Source organism: Pavona decussata, unplaced genomic scaffold, assembly GCF_977016875.1.
Source record: "Pavona decussata unplaced genomic scaffold, jaPavDecu1.1 SCAFFOLD_91, whole genome shotgun sequence".
Taxonomy (NCBI): Eukaryota; Metazoa; Cnidaria; class Anthozoa; order Scleractinia; family Agariciidae; genus Pavona; species Pavona decussata.
Window position 1 is genome coordinate 194282 of NW_028145508.1, and position 20900 is coordinate 215181.

The 20900-nt window shown below is 41.1% G+C and overlaps 2 protein-coding genes across 2 annotated transcripts; both read left to right on the plus strand.

Moving 5' to 3' along the window:
• Nucleotides 1-7481: 7481 nt before the first annotated feature.
• LOC146474045 (uncharacterized) lies at nucleotides 7482-9737 on the plus strand. The gene has a single exon (XM_085117294.1). The coding sequence runs from the start codon at nucleotides 7482-7484 to the stop codon at nucleotides 9735-9737; it is 2256 nt and encodes a 751-aa protein (XP_084973420.1).
• A 174-nt stretch (nucleotides 9738-9911) lies between these two features.
• Nucleotides 9912-11984, plus strand: LOC146474046 (uncharacterized). Its single transcript, XM_085117296.1, has one exon. It carries the CDS (start codon nucleotides 9912-9914, stop codon nucleotides 11982-11984), a length of 2073 nt encoding a protein of 690 aa, XP_084973422.1.
• Nucleotides 11985-20900: the final 8916 nt, after the last annotated feature.

The window sequence follows — 20900 nt, forward strand, 5'->3', positions numbered from 1 at the left end:
TGGTTTTCCAAAGAAACGCACCCTAAGAATAATACAAGGTCTCGCCTTTTTCTTTCTCGGGATTCAGTTGATTAGTTAGTTGAACTTATCTCTACCGTCACCCTAGACGTTGTTATTTTATTTATTTTTTTTATTTGCAAAAACATTACTAAGTACTCTTACCTTACATTGCTTACTTACAGGACACTACTAAACTTGCAAAATATTTTTGCATCCCATAGATTGCTTACAATACAATACGTACTGACAATACATCGCCCTAGACTTCCCTCAAGCCGTTTTCTTATACGCCTGACTGGACTCATATGAAAACGGACCTTGAGAAAGTCTACCAGTAGCCCGTTAGGTTGTCGTTTCGACATTTTCACGTGACTTCGTCTCGCATTTCACCGCAAATGTTAATAACTCTTAAAACGTGACTGTACGTTTGACGGTCATTACCCGCACGAGATAATAATACTTGTAGTGGATACGACCATTGTTATCAGCTTGTTTACAAAGAGGTGCTATGCTGTGAATAATGTAATATGATAATATTAATTAAGAAGTTGGTGGTGTTCACGTGCTAAGCAATTTACTTCCATCATCATGTTAGAGCCATCCGTAACCAAAAAAAAGAAACACTTCCAGCGCACTTATCGAGACTTAAATAACAACTGGATTATTAAATTTGTCAACCGATCCTACGAAATCTCAGTTTCCCAAGTCCTTCCATTGCCCATTGCTTCAATTCGCCATAACGACTGATTTTGCGGTATGTGACGTTAAAAAGTGTTGCTAAGAATAGCTGGAGAAGATCAAAATAACCGCTATCCGTGAGGCTTGTGACACTGCTGGCGCGCTCAGAACACATCTGTTGGAGAGTGAAGGCTTCATCTCAGATGAACAACACAAAAGCTGTCAATCTGTAGCATGTAAGTAGAAAACTGATTTCTGTACCCAGATTACAAATTATCAGGTAAACCACTTTTCAGTCTAACATAGTCCCAAGCGCTTCTATTGCTTTTCGGTTTGATCCAGTACCGCAGAAATCTAAAGTAACCTTGTTGTTTACAAGTTTGCCCCTTCCGGCATTAAAGTCGATGGAAAGCGCAAAATTGTAAACGATACTGAGTACGAACGTACAGCTTTACTCTCCGATCTTAGCTATATAGAATTCAGTCATTCGTACTCTTTGACCGTGATGGCATAGCGTTGAAGTGTAAAGAGCTTATTATGAAAACCTTTTTGTCTGGTGTATATAGCGTTCGGTTCTGAGTTTATAATAACAGCGAAGGTTATTTGGGGTATTAAATATGGGAGACAAATTCAAAAGTTTTGCCAGGCGTGAGCCAGCAAGTGTGATAATCAGTGCCGATTAGGATTATTTTAAGCTGCACGCACGTATGACATTACTAAGGCTTTTCTGTTTTTTTGTTTCGTTTTGTTTTTGTTTGTTTTTTTTTTCACTCGCACAGTAACCAGATAGCAAGGCTGATAGGACGTGAGTGTTCAATCCATCGAAGGACAGGTTACCGGTAAGAATATTGAAATTTTAACTAGCAAAATGTCATGTACTAAGAAGACACAGAGGAGTCGAGAAATCGTAACCGAAAAGTTATTTCAGTTAAAAACATATAAAACTGTTCAATTGAGGCCTTAAACTGCTGTTTAAAAGTAAAAACTAGAATCCAAGCTTTCGCCGATCAACGGCATCATCATCACTGATGATGCCGTTTAACAGCGGAGAAAAGCCGTTGAGGCCTTAAACAGCAGTTTAAGGCCTCAATTGAACAGTTTTCTATATTTTTAACCATGCTGCTGAAGGACAACATGAACAGATTATTATTTCAGTTAATTTGTTACTTCAGGACTGATTTGGCTTGAACCTGAAAACCATCGCTATTCGTGGAAAGAGTCAAACATAGAAACCCTTTTCACATTAAAGGGTTTTAGCAAAAATGGAGTCGAAGATATTGCTAATTCCGCACGAATGTCGGTTACAGATTTAGGCCCATTTGTCACAAGAACTGATCTTTGGTTATCACAACTAAAGAGTAATTTAAAAATATCAAATTAGATCGTACGCACGCTGACTCCCAACACGAAGGTGTAAACACGTGTGTTTGTCTCACTTCAACTCAAAGCCATTAGTCTTACTTATTAAGGAAAAGTATACAATACCCAGCGACTTTAACTGAATTAGTTTTTGTTTATGCAAATTTAATGCCGCAAGTGAGTAGGGTTTTTTCCCTTGCATGACCTTTGTGTTCAGTCATGCGTCAGTTTGTCAGATACATTATTAACAAGATGCCTGCTATACTGGCATTACGCGTGATGCTGGGGCTGATTCATTTATTCCAACTGTATGCTTCGCCGATTGATAAAACTATCCTTGCTAATGAAATACAGTTTGAGTCACGACGATCGCGTTACGTTGATTCCCTTATGTTACGCGACTTAGACTTTCACCGGAAATGTGTGAAATTCTATTACGATAACGTAAGCTTCTCAATGACCTCTTTTCAGTCTCGCGTCGTGGTCTAAGACTGTCAAACAAAGCACGATTCCTTCGCCATGAACTCACCAATTTTCACCGTTTTACATGTCGAGTGCTTCTTAGAAGTTATTCTTTCGATTTGCCGCTTCAAAATGGTGACATTGCTGTTTGAAAACGACACACTTGAGTCCAGAATATGTTATAAACAATATGGCGCCACAATTTAATGCAGTTTTAATGAAGAAATCAAATGATGCGTTGACGTCACACAGGTAAGGGTGAGTGGGTCCCCTCCCTCGCGATATAAGCGACAAGAATGGATTTTGATTGGCCTGCTGTTGTTGAAGACAATCAGAACAATACATCCCGAGTAGGAGAGGGGAGAGTTTAATGAATAAATTAATGTACCGATTTGTAGCTACGACGAAGAAAAAGAAATCGTCCCGTTTTTAGACACGGTATGCCCCCTCAGGGCATCCCGCGTAAATACAGCAGAAAGTCACGAACAGTTGGATTAAGAATCTGTACGCCATTGAAATAAAGAAACTACTGCAAAGGAGATTCTCATTAGGAAAAAAAACATCCGCATTGGATTCGAAAATGCCCTTCTCACAGGGAAGATGGAGGCTAATTTTCGGGAGAGGGGGGTGTATTCGAAATGTTGTCTTTCTGCTCCCTTTCCTCAAGGCACACATGTGGGCAAAGAAAATGTTTTCTTTGTACCACGAAGAGTGCAGGTAGGGATGCATAATTCCTGCGTGACGCAATGGCTCTTGCACTTCTTATCCGGTTGGTCGCTTCGCTTTGAGAAGGTGATGCTATTACTTCCTGAAGCTGTACGTTCAGATGTTTCTGCTGATTAAAGAATTTCAATTATTAAGAAACCGTGAAATTCATTTATATTATGTGTCGTTAACATAAGAAAAAGTATTTACGCGACCTCGATCTGTCACTCTTCCTTTATTAGCGCCATTGTATTTCCATTGATCCTCTTAATTTTAAAAACTCGGTTTCACAGCTAAATGTTTTGATTAAACAACATTAATCCATCGTTGATTCTCCGCTTTTCTCCGCTGTTAAATCCAGGAATTAGGGCATACTTTATAAGTATCATTAGTATTACTGTTATATTAGCATTACTTTACTATTAGAATCGTTTTTTTTTTTTTTTTTTTTTTTTTACAGTTGTTAATCGCTTGAAAAACCCAGCGGCCAACTTGAGAGACCCTGGGAACGAGGTTGCCTAGGGGCAAATACAATTCACATTGCTTTGAATACTCCCCAAAAATTTCTAATTTATGAATCAAGACACATAAAAAAACTTACCTAATTTTCCTACCCAAACATATCCCGGAATTGAAAAATTTTAAACCCCAAAAATCCTTCGATCCGGCGTCGCTTGAAATCCGGAGTATCAGAATATTAGTATCGCTCCCTTGTGTTTATCTGTGGGATTCCCAATAAAAGGGTCTGTTTAGCTGAGAATTGGCCAATATCTTGACTGTCAGCTGAAATGGAAGGTTTTTTAACAGATAGCTGAGAAAAGCTATGAGAACTGTTAGCTGAGATGTCTAAACTTTGCCTAAATATAGCGCAAATTTACTTGCAAAATGAACGTGCCAATATGTGTAGTCCGGCGATTTCTCACGAAGATAGCTCGGATCTCGTCACAAGTAGAGGACACTACTTTAGACTTTACGAGGTCGTCACAAGATGATGACGTGCGTGTAAACTTAAAGTTGTAGGCACTTGGAAGTTCTACAGAAATCGTCGGATGATACTCGACACTTTGCTGCTAATAAGAGAGATACCGTTGGTACGATATAAAACCGCAAAAACAAGTGAGAAGTAAACGTCAACTGAGATCTGTCATAAATAAGTAATAGCTGAGAAATGGCCGAAATAAGCTGATAACTGAGAAACGGTTTAAATTAGCCTACGAGCAAGCTCTCTTTTAGGCTTGCCGCCCCAATCCTCTCGTGGCTGACTTAAAAGAGAGCTTACTCGCAGGCTGGGCTTAAAGGCCCATTTTCACCCAAGAGACATTGCGCACCGAGCTGAATTTCGCACAGTCGAAATCTCACAAAATTACCAGCTAGCACTAAATAGCGAAAAAAATCACATTCATCGAGCTCATTTCCTGGAATATCACTATTTTTCGAGTTATTAAGCTTCGTATAATATCCTCTCGTTTTATTTATGTGAATATTCTCAAGAACAGTCTTCGTGTGGAAAGGAAAATCGGAAAATCAGTTGGTCGCCTCTAAGTAATATCTCGCCGTTGACAATGTAGTTGTACAGTTGTTATTCCGAAGGGATATACTGTTTGTCTCAGAGACTCTTCGCATAGCTTTTATTCTGAAACAAAGAAGCGGGAGGATTTGTTGTCCCCATGCATGCACCTGTTGTAGAGTTGTTCCTGATTTCTACGGATGTCTGATCTTAACACGTCAGTTTTATTAGCTCCATTCGATTTTATTCTCCCGATTTTTTGTAAACAGCGTTGCAAAGAGACGTAATAAACTGCATAGTTTTCTTGGTGGCGTTCCTTCGTTTTTTACTATTAGCACAGGCAAATAAATTAAAATACTCACTTGCTTAGTAAGCTGCAGATTCATTCGTAGCATCATTGCTATATCATCAAAGGAAGAAATAATTTCATGATAACACGACAGACCGGATCGGCGCAGCGCGGTATAATTTTAAAAGTGATATTAACTGAGCTAACATTGAGTCCAGCACTGTTAATTTCTTTCCATGTCAACTTCAATAATAATCGAAAGGACCCTATAAGATTATTGTTTATCTTGTACAACAATAGAATCAAAATCTTCGGACAAAAATTATTTAATGTTGAGGGCTGACGGCTGTAACTGTTCGACTGTTCCGCTACGTCGCTCAAAGGAACGAATGCAGAAAAACGAACCAAACGCTCGACTTTCGTTCGCCGAGAATTTTACACAAAGGAGTACAAAGAACTCGAGCGCTTTGGAGAGTAAATTTTTTTTATAGGTGCAGAAATTAAAATAAATCGGAGCGACTGAAACGAAACCATCCAGTCCAGTTTGCCTGGTCCGATTTATTTTAAATACGCCAGAACTTTCATCCCAGCGGGAATATTCTGTAAAACCAATCAGATCGCAAGACTAAACAATAGAAGCGCTTGTAAACAATAACTCATAACTGAGAATCCATCAGCCCCATGGAGAGCAAAGCAAAACATACCAATAATCGAGTGTAATTAATCAGCCCTCAAGATAAATGTTTTACTTATAAACTGAAATTAGCTCGATAAACCCATATTTTAGCAAAGCAAAACATAGACGGCCCATTTGAGAACGTAAGCAGCGTGCTTTCTAAGTATAGCAGTAGTGCCACATACTGCATTTTGTCACATTTTTATGATGTATGAAGACAATTTGACAAAGCATAAATAGAGATTTTTGACCCATATTATTTGCCCTTAAATGTAGAGTTGTGAGCTTGGAAAAACTTTGTCATTTGCGAGCGTGTAAAACACCTTGGATGGATTACTGATGGAATCGCGAGGCCTTAACGTTTACTGACTGATTTGTTCCTTTTTTGTTCTTTCCAGACATCGTGAAAAGAATAATGGCAGGTAATGTGTGTAAAAAAAAAATTAACTTAAATTTAAAAATGAGAACTGCTCCATTTGAAGAACATTTATTTAAAATCAAACAGTCAATCTAGTAAAATCCAGATCGCTGGAGTCGTAAGCAGATACAGAGGAATAGATGTTCGACCAATCACATTTTATCGGAAATAGGTATTTTGATTGATTTATTCTTCCGCCTCCTCTTGCGACTCTGACCGCACTCTGGTTTTCACTAGATCGTAAACGACGGAATGATAAGCCCAATCACAAGAAAATGGAACATTCTGACTCTAACGACTCCGATTCCGTCGAGATTAAGACTCCGTTGTTTGGTTTTCACCAGGTCCTGAGCGCTATTACAACTCTTCTTACGACTCAGACTCCTTTACTAGTGAAAAGCAGCCTATAAATGTTGTGGAGTAAGGTCGACTGCCCATGCAGTAAACAAAATTTGACCCAACAATATAATTTTTTTCACAGTTTACGCTTTCACAGCCATTAAATGCCATAAATTCTTAACAAGGAAACTATGGATGAACTGAAAATACTTGTCCGAAATTATGTGTCAAGCAAACATAGCGAATGGCTTTAACTTTCAGGACAAAACATACACATGCCGGCCCTAAGTACTAGTGGAGGCGCGGTGGTGTAGTGGCCTAGCCTCGAACCACCATCGAATGTATCGGTCTCTACATTACGGTGTAGTTTCCTGTGTAGGCTCCATGTCGTGTTTCTTTGTACCCAAGTTTTAAATGGGTACCAGGGAAAAATTGCTGGGGGGGAAAACTGCAATGGACTAGTAACTAATTTAGCGGGAAGAAGCAATACTCCTAGTTCCTTCATGCTACATAAACCGGGTTGAGCCCAGGCCGTGTGGGTCACTTTGTCTCGGGTGCAAGATTTACCTACCTTACAAATCCCTAAGTAGATAAATTGTTATTGATCAAAACTTAAGGAGTTCAGTTTTGATTTGCTGTCGTCTTAACGCTTTTTTGTTTTCACTAGCAATGGAGTCGTAGTCAGAGTTGTAATCAGAAGTTGTCGAGAAAATGAACTTTGAACTGGAACTTGACGAAAGATTGAAATAGCTAATGAAGAACTTTGAACTTGATCAATTGTTAACCAACCGGATGTGAAAAGCGAACCTTAATTACTTTTGTGACATCCGATCCATGTATTTTGATTGTTTTAAGATTGGCCTAGACTTAAGAAAGGACATTGCGAAACAGGACTCGAATAGCAATAGAGAAGCGCGCGGAGTTAAGAGATCGATATAGTGATATATTGTGAAGCCTTAGATTTTGAGCCTTAACGGAGGAACGAATTAGCCATTAAAGGAAGTTTTCATCACATGGTCCTTCTTCGAGCCGGATAACATTGGATAACATGACGAAGAAGAAAAAATCACGACAGGGGCATCGCTCCTACGCAACGAAGCTGATGGCCAAAGCAGAAGAAATCGTAAAAAACTACGATCCGTCTTTAGAAAACAAGCTGAAACAACTGAAAATGTCGCTTCAAGATCGACTAGAAACTATTCATAGTTTGGACGCCGATATTTTAGACACCCTAGATGACGAGAAAGCGATTGAAGAAGAGATCGAAGAAGCTGGCGTCTTCAGTGAAAAGATATTGGAGATTATTGTCGAAATTGAAAGCGTGTTGTCACGAAAAGACAGCCATGAGCATGGTGCTCCGTCGCCAAGCCAAGCATCACAAGGCCCAGCCATTGCAAACAAGCACGCGAAACTGCCTCGACTTACTTTGAAGAATTTCTATGGGGATCCAAGCCAGTGGCTTACCTTTTGGGATAGCTTTAGGAGCGCAGTCCACGAAAATCCCGAATTACACAAGATCGATAAGTTCAACTACTTAAGAAGCCTTTTACATGGATCTGCAGCCTCTACAATCGCAGGTTTACCTTTAACGAGTGATAATTACAGCGCAGCCATTGACCTTCTAACGAAGCGATTCGGGAACAAGCAAGTGATTATAAGTAGTCACATGGATAGCTTCCTAAAGTTGACGCCTTTACAAAACACATCGGACACTCGAAAACTGAGAGAAACCTTCGACAAAATCGAAGCCCACGTAAGGGGATTACAAGCTTTAGATGTGCCTGCAGAAACGTATGGAAGTTTTTTGGTTCCCGTACTCATGTCCAAAATTCCCGACGATATTCGCCTTTTGGTGGGCCGTGAAATCAAGGACGGAGAATGGAATCTTACTGAAATACTGCAACTTCTGCGAAACGAAGTCGAGAACAGGGAAAGATGTGAGGGAGTACCGGCCCTTACCACGAAAGAGAAATCATACAGTCCAGATGATCGAAGGAGTGGGAAACGAGAACCAACAAGCGCGTCGGCATTATTCACAGAAAACACGCCTTCAAGTACAACGCATTGTACATTTTGTAAACAGCTACACCCGACAGCGAGCTGTCACGTCGTGACTAGCAAAGCCGCAAGAAGAGAATCTCTGAAAAAGCAGGGACGGTGCTTCGTTTGCCTTAGAAGAAGCCACCTTGCAAAAGATTGCCAATCGAAAATTGCCTGTTTTAAATGTGGTGGAAGGCATCATGTTAGCCTGTGCGAAATCGAAACTCCAGAAAGAGCCATGAAAAAGGAAACCAGGGTAAATGGCCAAAACAACAGCGACAACGGAAATGCCACAAACCGGCAGCCTCCTCCTGTGCAAGCAAGTACCTTTCACGTGGGATCGCAAGATTCAGTGTTACTTCAGACCGCCTTAGCCCTGATACAAAATGGAAGTACAACAGCCTCGAACGGAATTAAAGCCAGATTAATCTTCGATTCAGGGAGCCAAAAGAGTTACGTAACACAACGCGTGCGTGACCAGTTGAACTTGCCAACGATCAGCAAAGAGTCTCTTTTGATAAAAACCTTTGGAACTGACGTCACTGGCCAACCAACTGCGTGTGAAAAGATAAAAGTCAGCGTTGGAAATACAAACAAGTTGTTATCGAAAGAAATTGAATGCTTTGTAGTGCCGACAATTTGTGCGCCGATCGGAAATCAAGAGATTGACACTGCGATAAAACGATTTGCCTATCTAAGAGATATCGAATTGGCCGATGGTGTACATGGAAACGAAGAATTGGAGATAGATTTACTGATAGGAGCGGATTTCATGTGGTCATTTTTCACTGGCGCGACAAAACGGGAAGAAAACGCTGAAGGTCCTGTGGCAAGTTGTACCATTCTAGGATGGGTACTGTCTGGTCCAGTCTCTGGAGAGAGCAAAAATCCGCGACTTTCAAGCGTTAATTTCGTTTCAACACATGTTCTTAAAGTTGCCGCTGAACCAAAACACGAAAGTCCCCGAACGGAGGAATTACTCTGTCGTCTCTGGGACCTGGACTCCATTGGAATTCGAGACAAAGAGACTGTGCACGAAACGTTTCTGGAGAACATATCATTTGCAAACGGGCGTTATTGCGTGACGCTTCCCCTGAAAGAGAAGCGAGATCTCCTTCCTGACAATTATGACCTTAGCCTCGTCAGGTTAAACTCTCTGATGCGACGTTTACGAAAGGAACCTTCAATCTTAAGAGAATACAACCAAGTATTTGATGACCAACTTCGTGAGAACATCATAGAACTGGTGGACGAGAAAGAATAACTGTCACGCGACATTCACTACCTACCCCATCAAGCCGTCTTAAGAAGTGACGCCTTAACAACCAAATTAAGGGTTGTTTTCGATGCAAGCGCAAAGGTGAACCCAAGCTGTCCCTCGCTGAACGATTGCGTTTATACTGGTCCACCGCTGACCGCAGGGATTGCCGACATACTAATGCGCTTCAGGGCCCATAAAGTGGTATTAGTCTCAGACATCCAGAAAGCCTTTCTTAACATAGAGGTGGACGAGCAACAAAGAGACCTAATGCGATTCCTGTGGGTCGATGACATCAACAGTGAAGATCCAAACGTCCTGATCTATCGTTTCTGTAGAGTGATCTTCGAAATGAACTGTTCGCCTTTCCTGTTGAACGCCACCCTTAAACATCATGTTACCAAATACTACGAGAACGATCCAGACCTAGCACGCAACACATTAGAAGGCCTATATGTCGACGACTGGACGTCTGGCGGCGAAGACGATGACGAAGCCTACGCTCTCTACAACACAACGAACGCCTGCTTCGCAGCCGGAGGATTTAACCTGAGAAAATGGGCCTCAAACAAGAAAGAAGTTATTGAGAAAATCACCCTTGATCGCCTCAAAAAGGAACGCCTTAAAGAGCAAGAGTCACCCTCGAACGAAGACCCGTCTTTCGCAAAACTCTCCGTTGGTGGCTTAGATGAGATTGACCCGACTAAGGAGCATAAAGTGCTTGGAACTAATTGGAACTTGGAGGAAGACATCTTTATCATGAAGCTAAACAAAGTTGTGGAATTCGCCAGAAATCTGGAACCTACCAAGCGAAACATTCTCCGAATCGCAGCTAAATTGTTTGATCCACTGGGACTTATTTCACCGGTGATGGTTGGGCTTCGAATGCTGTTACAAAAACTGTGCCTTAACAAATGCGAATGGGACAGCCCCATCCCTCCACACCAGCAGCATTACCTCCAGAAGTGGATGAACGACATGGAAAAGGTCAATCAGATAAGCGTGAGCCGCTACTACTTTCCGGGCGAGAGAAAGAAGGTCAAGTCAGCCTCCCTGCATGGGTTTGGAGACGCCTCTAAAGAAGCCTACTGCGCAGTTGTTTACTTGTGCATTGAAACCGAAGAAGGATACAGGACCAGCCTTGTAGCGTCCAAGACGCGAGTCACGCCCTCGTCGCCCATGACTATTCCAAGACTTGAACTACTTGCCGCACTCATCCTAGCACGCCTGGTCGCAACCGCACGAGAAGCCTTGTCACAAGTAATTAACATCGAAGAAGTCTCCTGCTGGACTGACAGCATCACCGTGTTTTATTGGATCCAGGCCAACAAGGACTTCAAGCAGTTCGTTCAAAACAGAGTAGACGAGATCCAAAAGTTGACCGATGTAAAGAGCTGGCGCCACTGCCCCGGAGTCGAGAACCCCGCTGACGTCGGGTCCAGAGGATGTCCAGCATCCGAACTAGTGAGTAACAGCCTGTGGTGGGAAGGTCCTGCTTGGCTTAAGGGTTCCTCAAAGCACTACCCGAAGTCCGGAGTATCGAACGAAGAAGATCTTTCAGAAGAGTGCAAGAAAGAAGTCAAACCAATGAAACGGAGCCCAGAGATTGTGACAAATACAAGTAGCCTTGTTAGCCTGACCAAAGAGCCTACACCGAACAAGCCTGTGAAGTTTACCGACGACATCGATTGCGAACGATTCAGTGATGCCATGAAACTATTCAGAGTGACAGCCTTCTGCCTAAAGTTCATTAAAAATTTGAAGTCTTCGAGAAACCGAAAGAGAGAGCCTCAGAATACAGAGCCAAGCCTAACAGCGAAAGAGATTGACGAAGCAAAGTGTCTATGGATCCGCAGTTTACAAGAAACCATGAAGAATGAGAAGAATTTAGACAACCTTAAGCTTCAACTTAGATTGTTCAATGACGAAGACAACGTTATCAAGAGTAAAGGTCGACTCGGAAACGCACAACTGGATGCCGCAACACGTTACCCTATCCTGTTGCCAAGAAGACATCACGTGACGAAATTGATTGTTGAAGCCTGCCACAGAAAAGTGAAACATGGAGGAGTCAAAGAAACACTCACAGAATTGAGAAGTGAATACTGGATTCCGAAGGGAAGACAGCTTGTCAAGAAGATCCTTCACCACTGTGTCGTATGCAGGAAATTGGAAGGAAGGTCTTACACACCGCCACCGAGCGGCGATCTGCCTGAATCAAGGGTCACCGCCACTCTGCGTTCACACACGTAGGAGTAGATTTCGCCGGCCCCTTATTCGTGAAAACTGGGAGCGGTGCAGCCAAACAGATGAAGAAAGTTTATATTTGTCTCTTCACATGTGCCACTTCAAGAGCCTTGCATCTGGAACTTACCCCAGACCTGTCATCAGAAGCATTCATAAGGTGTCTACGAAGATTCACAGCCAGGCGAGGAACACCAGCCTCTATAACGTCCGACAACGCCAAAACATTCAAGAAAGCCAACAGAGACCTTGTCCAGTTATTTCAAGACAAGAAGACCCAAGATTATGCCGCAAACCACGGCATAGCCTGGCACTTTATCCTGGAGAAGGCCCCCTGGTGGGGGGGATACTATGAGCGTATGGTACAGCTAGTAAAGAGGAGCCTCCGCAAAGTCTTAGGAAAGGCACAGCTGACATATGAAGAACTCCTCACTGTTCTGACAGAAGTAGAGGGAGTGCTAAACTCACGACCTCTTACGTACATCTACCCTGAATTCACAGACAACCCACTTACACCCTCACACGTAGTGATCGGAAGACGTTTAGCCACTCTACCGGATAACGACCAGCTAAGCGATGATGATGAACCTGTATCCAAACTGCAACGAAGGGCACTATACCTCAGTAAACTCCTGGAACATTTTTGGAAACGCTGGAAAAACGAATACCTTGTGGGCCTGAGAGAATTTCATCGTTGCAGCCCAAAGGGAGTTCAGGACAGAGAGATCAAGACTGGTGACGTGGTTTTGGTCCATGAAGACACTTCACGAAGTAACTGGAGATTAGGAGAAGTGATAGAGGTGATTGAGAGTAGCGATGGTTACGAGCGAGGTGCGTTATTGCGAGTGACAAGTAAGAAAGGAAAGCACTCAAGGATACGGAGGCCGATTCAGAAGCTTTTCCCACTAGAAGTGAGCACAGGAAACACACCTGCACAAGAGCAAGTCGGAGTTGTCCAAGAACCCAATCCTCGTTCCGAAACCTTGAGACCACCAAGACGGGCAGCAGCTGCTACTGCCGACGTAATCAGGAGACTTGTTGACCAACAGTGAGCGGTTGGTCAAGGGGGGAGTGTCGAGAAAATGAACTTTGAACTGGAACTTGACGAAAGATTGAAATAGCTAATGAAGAACTTTGAACTTGATCAATTGTTAACCAACCGGATGTGAAAAGCGAACCTTAATTACTTTTGTGATATCCGATCCATGTATTTTGATTGTTTTAAGATTGGCCTAGACTTAAGAAAGGACATTGCGAAACAGGACTCGAATAGCAATAGAGAAGCGCGCGGAGTTAAGAGATCGATATAGTGATATATTGTGAAGCCTTAGATTTTGAGCCTTAACGGAGGAACGAATTAGCCATTAAAGGAAGTTTTCATCACAGAAGTGGTATGACAGAGGGCAGTACGTCATGATCTAGTGAAAATCAAACAATGGAGTCGTCAGCAAATTTTCCGATTTTGCCAACGATTCCATCGCTTAGGATCAGTTGGAAACCTGATTGTCAGAGTCGTTAGCCGAGGTGAAAGAATAGACCAATTGCAGCTGTTGGAGACAGGCATCACAAGTGGTTTATTTCTCTGCTTCCACTTGCGACTCCGACCATCCAGTTTTCACTATATCGCTTAAGCTAAGGAATAAATAAACGCAATTGCAAGAAAGTGGAAACATTCTTATTCTTGCGACTTCGATTCCGTCGAGCTTGGCCCTCCATTATTTGGTTTTCACCAGCTGGGTCGTAAGCGCTCACGACTTCGCTTTCAACTCCGACTCGGACACCGTCACTACTGAAAACCAACCTTAAGATGTTGTGACGAACGAAAATAATCTGGAGTAAGGTCAACTGTAATAAACAAATTGGACTAAACGTTTTCACAGTTTACACTTTTACATGCATTAAATATCGTCGTAAATAGCTTAGGAGGAGCCTGTCAATACACTGAAAATGTTTCCCCTGTCTTTTGAATATGAGTAAAGGAGAGCAAAAGATAAACGGGACTTTTTGTTTGGTTTACATATTCAGACAGCTAGTCTATCAAGCCGCCATATGGTTTGATATTTGGAAGTGTGTACAAATACCTTCAGTACATTCACTGAAAAGCGCAATGTTTTGAGTTTTGATGGTTCGTTTCTTTGTTTTTTTCAGATCTAGACCAGGAAGAGAAAGGTAATGTGTATGAAACAAAGTTATACAGCTAGTCTTACAAGTTACCGAATATGTTTATATTTAAGAGTCTGTACAAATGTCCTTAGTAGGTTTACTGATCAACCCGATGCCTTGGGTAATGCTGATTAATATTCACGTTTCTTTGTTATTTCCGGATCAAAACTGGGAAATAGAAGGTAATGTATATGTAAAAAGTGAAACTAAACGCTACTCCATTGTAAGTAGAATAGATGATTGGAAGTGTTTGCAACTGAAATTAAATTGGATCTAAGTCTGTTTAAAGAGCGAATTAAAAAAAAACTCTTTACCAGCCAGAGCTAGATTGTACAGGATGCTATTACCAATGGAAAATTACTGAAGAAAGGAGGAGGACAGAAAACAAATTGTGGCAAACGTTTCCACATTAATTGTCAAAATGCGTAAGAAGGAGCTTTTCGATATACCGAAAATGTTCCTCCTCGATAATGTTGTTTTGTTGATTTCTCTCTTTCTTATTTTCAGAACGGCGACGGAAAAATGAAGGTAATGTGTATCAATAAAATTAAACTAAAAACTGCTCTATTTTAAGTAGAATAGGTGAAGCGTTTATTTTATCACTGACGAAAGGAGGAGGGCAGAAAACAAATTATAGCAAACAGTCTCCGTTATTTGTCAAAAATGTTTACCGAAAATGTTCCTCCTCGATTATGTTGTTTTATTGATTTCTTTTTTTTTTTTTTTCTTTTTAGAAGTGCGACGGAAATTAGAAGGTAATGTGTATTAATAAAATTAAACAAAAAACTGCTACATTTTAAGAAAAATAGATGAAGTGATAGCTGAGAAATTGCCGTAATTAGCTGATAACTGAGAAACGGCTTAAATTAGCCTGCGAGCAAGCTCTCATTTGGGCGAGCTGTGAAAGGATAGCGCGAGAGGATTGGAGCGGAGGCGCCCGCGCCCCAATCCTCTCGCGGCTGACTGAAAGAGAGCTTGCTCGCAGGCTACGTTTAAATTTGATCTGATGGAAGAAAAACATACCAATAATCGAGTGTAAGTAATTAGCCCTCAAGATTAATGTGTTACTTAGAAAAATACCAGCCCATTTGCGGACGAAAGCAGCGTGGTTTGTAAAGGCTGGTTTTCACTAGCGACGGAGTCGGAGTCGTAATCAGAAGCGTAGAGCTTATGATCTAGTGAAAACAGCGTTCCGATTCCGGAACGTAAGGGACGGAGTCGTAAGCGGAGTCGGACGAAAATGGAAACGTTCTGATTCTTCTGACTCCGATTCCGTCGCGCTTATGACTCCGCTTACGACTCCGATTTTTGATTTTCACTAGGTCATAAGCGCTCTTACGACTCCGCTTACGACTCCGACTCCGACTCCGTCGCTAGTGAAAACCAGCCTTAAGTATAGCAGTAGTGCCACAGACTGCATTTTGTTACATTTTGTGATGTTTGAAGACAGTTTGACAAAGCGTAAATAGAGATTTTTGACCCATTTTACTTGCCCTTATAAATGTAGAGTTGTGAGCTCGGAAAAACGTTGCCATTTGCGAGTGTGTAAAACCCCTTGGATGGATTATTGATCAAACCGCCAGGCCTTAACGTTTACTGACTGATTTGTTTCTTTTTTTGCTCTTTTCAGACATCGGTAACAGAGTCATGGCAGGTAATGTGTGTAAAAAAAACTAAACTAAAAATTAATAATGAGAACTGCTCCATTTGAAGAACATTTATCTAAAATCAAACAGTCAATCTAGTAAAATCCAGATCGCTGGAGTCGTAAGCAGATACAGAAGAATAGATGTTCGACCAATCACATTTTATCGGAAATAGGTATTTTGATTGATTTATTCTTCCGCTTCCCCTTGCGACTCTGACCGCACTCTGGTTTTCACTAGATCGTAAACGACGGAATGATAAGCAAAATCACAAGATAATGGAAACATTCTGATTCCTGTGACTCCGATTCCGACGAGCTAAAAACTCCGTTGTTTGGTTTTCGCCTGCTCCTAAGCGCTATTACAACTCCAAGTGCAAGTTTACCTTCCTTAAAAATGCCCTAGGTAGATAGATTATTATTGATCAGAACTTAAGGACTTCGGTTTTGATTAGCCGCAGTCTTAATGCTGATTTTCACTAGCGACGGAGTTGTAGTCAGAGTCGTAATCAGAAGGGGTATGGCAGAGGGTAGTACGACATGATCTAGTGAAAATCAAACACTTGAGTCGTCAGCAAATTTTCCGATTTTGCTTATGATTTTGTCGTTTAGGATCAGGCGGAAACCGGATTGTCAGAGTCGTAAGCCGAAGTGGAAGAATAGACCGATTACAGCTGTTGGAGACAGGCATCACAAGTGGTTTTTTCCTCTGCTTCCATTTGCGACTCCGACCATCTGGTTTTCACTATATCGCTTAAGCTAAGGAATGATAAACGCAATTGCAAGAAAGTGGAAACCTACTAATTCTTGCGACTCCGATTCCGTCGAGCTTGGCCCTTCATTATTTGGTTTTCACCGGTTGGGTCGTAAGCGCTCACCACTCCGCTTTCAACCCCGACTCGGACACCGTCACTAGTGAAAGCCAACCTTAAGATGCTTTGACGAATGAAAATAATCTGGAGTAAGGTCAACTGTAATAAACAAATTGGACTAAACGTTTTCATAGTTTACACTTTTACATGCATTAAATATCGTCATAAAGAGCTTACAAGGAACCTGTCAATACACTGAAAATGTTCCTCCACGATTATGTAGTGATTATTCAGTGGGCCGCCTGTAGCAGACACACACTGCCCTTTGCACATGAGTAGCGGACGACAAAACATAAAAAGGGACTCTTTGCTTGGTATATCTATTTATACAGCTAGTCTTACAAGCAGGCAAATAGTTTGATATTTAAGAGTGTATACAGATGCCTTCAGTAGATTCACTGATAAACGCGATGTTTTGAGTTTTGATGGTTCGTTTCTTTGCTCTTTTCAGATCGAGGCTGGATGAAAGGTAATGTGCATAAAAAAAAAAAACATAAAAAGGGACTCTTTGCTTGGTATATCTATTTATACAGCTAGTCTTACAAGCAGGCAAAAAGTTTGATATTTAAGAGTGTATACAGATGCCTTCAGTAGATTCACTGATAAACGCGATGTTTTGAGTTTTGATGATTCGTTTCTTTGCTCTTTTCAGATCGAGGCTGGATGACAGGTAATGTGCATAAAAAAAAAAAAAAATTTACAGCCAGTCTTTCAAGCTGCCGAATTGTTCTTGATATTTTAGAGTGTGTACAAATGCCCTTGGTTGGTTCACTTATAAACGTGATGCTTTGAGTAATGCTGATTCGTTTCTTTGTTCTTTTCGGACCAAAACCGGGAAGAAGAGAAGCTAATGTGTATATAAAATGTGAAGCTAAAAGCTGCTCCATTTTAAGTAGAATTGGTGATGTGTTTATAACTGAAATTAAATTGGATCTAATTAAATTAAAAAAAACCCTCTTTACCGGCCTGTGCTTGATTGCACAGGATGTTATCACCAACGGAGAGTCACTGAACAAAGGAGGAGGGCAGGAAACAAATTGTTACAAACGTTTTCACGTCAATTGTTGTCGTAAATGTTTAATAATGAACCTTTCAATATACAGCGAAAATCTTCTTCCTTGATTATGGGTTGGGCAAACAAAGTGAGCTTGCTGTAGCAGACTCACACAGACTTTTGTATTTTAAGAATTCGGTTTCCACATGAGGACAGGATGGCGAAACATTAAAATGCGAACAGTCTCTCTTTTGCTCGAAAATTCGTATGGAAGAATGAAATAAAAACTGAACGAGCACGATATTCCTGGGGCGAGTTGCGCGCGAGTTCTCGGGCGCCGCAACGCGAGCGAAAAGAGAGACTGCTCTGCTTTCATATAGCAATTGTGAAGTTCTTTGACAGCTCGTGTCAATGATAACTCCGCCCATTTTAAATATGATACTCCGGTGATTTATACTTTTATATCACGCCCTCGCATAATCAGCAGCCAGCGGGCCGATTTGAAATCTTTGAAAATTCATATCTTGTTTAAAATTTTTTCTGCAGAAATGATTTTGGTGTCAAAATAAAGTTTGGGAAGAGTACAATACAGTGAACGTAGCATTTTATTGCTCCGAGGGATATCTGAACGTTGAAATCGAGTGCGTTTTTGTTACTGCTTGTGACTCGGTGAAAATTACTCCTACAATAATATAGTTTTTGTACCTTACGAAATGTAGAATGCAGTAAAAACAACGTCAGCCTTTCCTTAGTTATCGCTGAATTCCACTGCCGCCGCCTCTCGGTAGTCAAATCTTCGGTAAACTGTCCGTGCGTTTCGATACCTGTCGGTGCACGATAAAATGAATTTTCCGGATCTCTTGAGCTTTTATTATCATTGCCAACTTTGAGATCGAATTCATTGTTTCTGAATTGTTCCTCGGCTATACTTCGAAGCAGGGCGACAACAATAACGGCTGGGGCAACAAGAGTCGATCACACCAAAACAAAAACAAAAAAACAACAACAACAACAAAAAAAAAAATCTGTCGACAAAACGGCGAAAACATCCTTCTTTAATTTGGAGAAGAGCAAGTACGGCATGCACGTTCCAGGATTTGGCGCTAATTGATATGTCACTATTAGTAACGTAGACTAGTAAAGGTTGCTGACAAGTGTGCGTCATCACCGACCAATAGAATTACTCCGTAACCAGCGTGTATAATGTCAGTGTGACACAATGACTTTGTTTTTCATTTTTTCGCCTCCAGTTCGTCGCTTCGCTTTGAGAAAGTGATGCTGGCATATACTTCATGTTCAGGTTGACTATATGGAGGGTTGGGTGACTATATGTAGGGTTAGGGTTAGGGTTATGTCGGTGACTATATGGTACTTTAACATGAATTACTGGCCGTGATGCTTTTACTTCCTGCAGCAGTATGTTGAGATGTTTCTGCCGATTAAGCCGATTTTAAATTAAGGATCTGTGATTTTCATTTGAATGTCGTAGGAGAGCGACAGCTGGATGTCTGTCTGTCATTACCTGTGGATTTCCGCAACATCGATTTATAATTTAGTCGTGGACTTTCCAACACATCACTTTTCCTTTAAGCGCCATTGTATTTCCATTAATCCTCTGAATTTCAAAAACTCGGTTTTACAGCTAAATGTTTTGATAAAGCAAAATTAATCCATCGTTGATTCTCCGCTTTTCTCCGATGAAAATCAAATCCATGAATAAGGGTTTACTGTATTATTATAAGTATTATTAGTATTACTGTAATATTAGCTTTACTTTAGTATTGGAATCGTTTTTTTTTTAAAGCGTAACACGACCCCATAAGCTATCGCTAGAAAAACCCAGGGATAAGCACAATTTAACTGGCAAAATCTTTTTAGAATTAAATAGAAAAAAAATCCTTATCGGATTTTTAAAAGCGCTTGTCGTAACCAAGCTCCCACAAAATGGTTAAGGGAAAGGGGAATGAAGGCTAATATTCGGAGGTGCTCATATTTGAAATTATGATTATCCCTCCTCTCCCCTCCCCATACACACACACCCAGCTAAACAAAATGTTTCCTTGTGTGACAAAGAGTGCGGGTAGGGGGATGGAAAAGAACAATCAAAGCAAGCTTTGTTTGCGCTTAGTGCGCTAAGGGTAATTTCAGCCCCAAAGTCACGTCACAACAGCGAAAGGCTGTATGGATATCTGAAGATCATTGACAGTAGTATAGGATGGGAGAAAATACCATACACATTTAATCTTGCAATACATTTTCTTTAGGGGCGGGTCATAGCTGATTTTGGTAAAGTAATTCGGTTCAGTAATACATCGCCTATGTCGAAAGTGACGGGGATGATCGAAAAGAGGCAAAAAATGAAAACCCAACCAAAACCCTAGTACAAAAATCCGTGGATCGAAAATAAACCCCCAAAAAATCCAATGCCAAATTTCCGAGCCTTAAAAGTTTACAGAAAGGATTAAATGATATAACACGAAAAAAAAAGAATAGAAATTGAAAAACAAATGTGGTCACAGTACTTTTAAAATTCGTAGAACTACGCGGTCGGGATACGCGGACACTACCACGAATCTTCAGATTGTTCTGAATACCCAAAAATATCTCTATTTCAATCAAGCCACATAGAAATAAACGTACTACATTTCCTACCCAAAAAAGTTCCGGCATCCCCAATAATCCTTCGATCATTCCCGTTACTTGAAATCCGGCGTACCCTCCTCCGTGGGGGGCATTGTGTCAGAATAAGTATCCCTCCCTTGTGTTTATCAGTGGGATCCTCAATAAAAAGTCCTGCATAGCTGATGCAAATAGACCAATATTTTGACTGTCAGCTTAGAAATGTAAGGGTTTTTTTAACAGAAAGCTGAGAAAAGTAATGAGAACTGTTAGCTGAGATGTCTAAACTTTGCCTAAACATAGCGTAAATTTTCTTGCAAAATGAACGTGCCAACGCGTGTAGTCCGGCGATTCCTCACGAAGATGGCTCGAATCTGGCCGCTACTTTGGAAGCTACTGGCCGCTTCTCTAGAAGTCATGAGGTTTTCACAAAAGGAATGACGTATTTGTAAAGATTGTAGACTCTCGAAAGTTCTTCCGAAATCGTCGGATGATACTGTCTCGACACTTTACTGCTAATGAGAGAGAGATACTTTTGATACATTGCTAAATGACCGCAAAAACAAATGTAAACTAAATGTCAACTGAGATCTGTCATAAATAAGTGGTAGCTGAGAAAATGGCCGAAATTA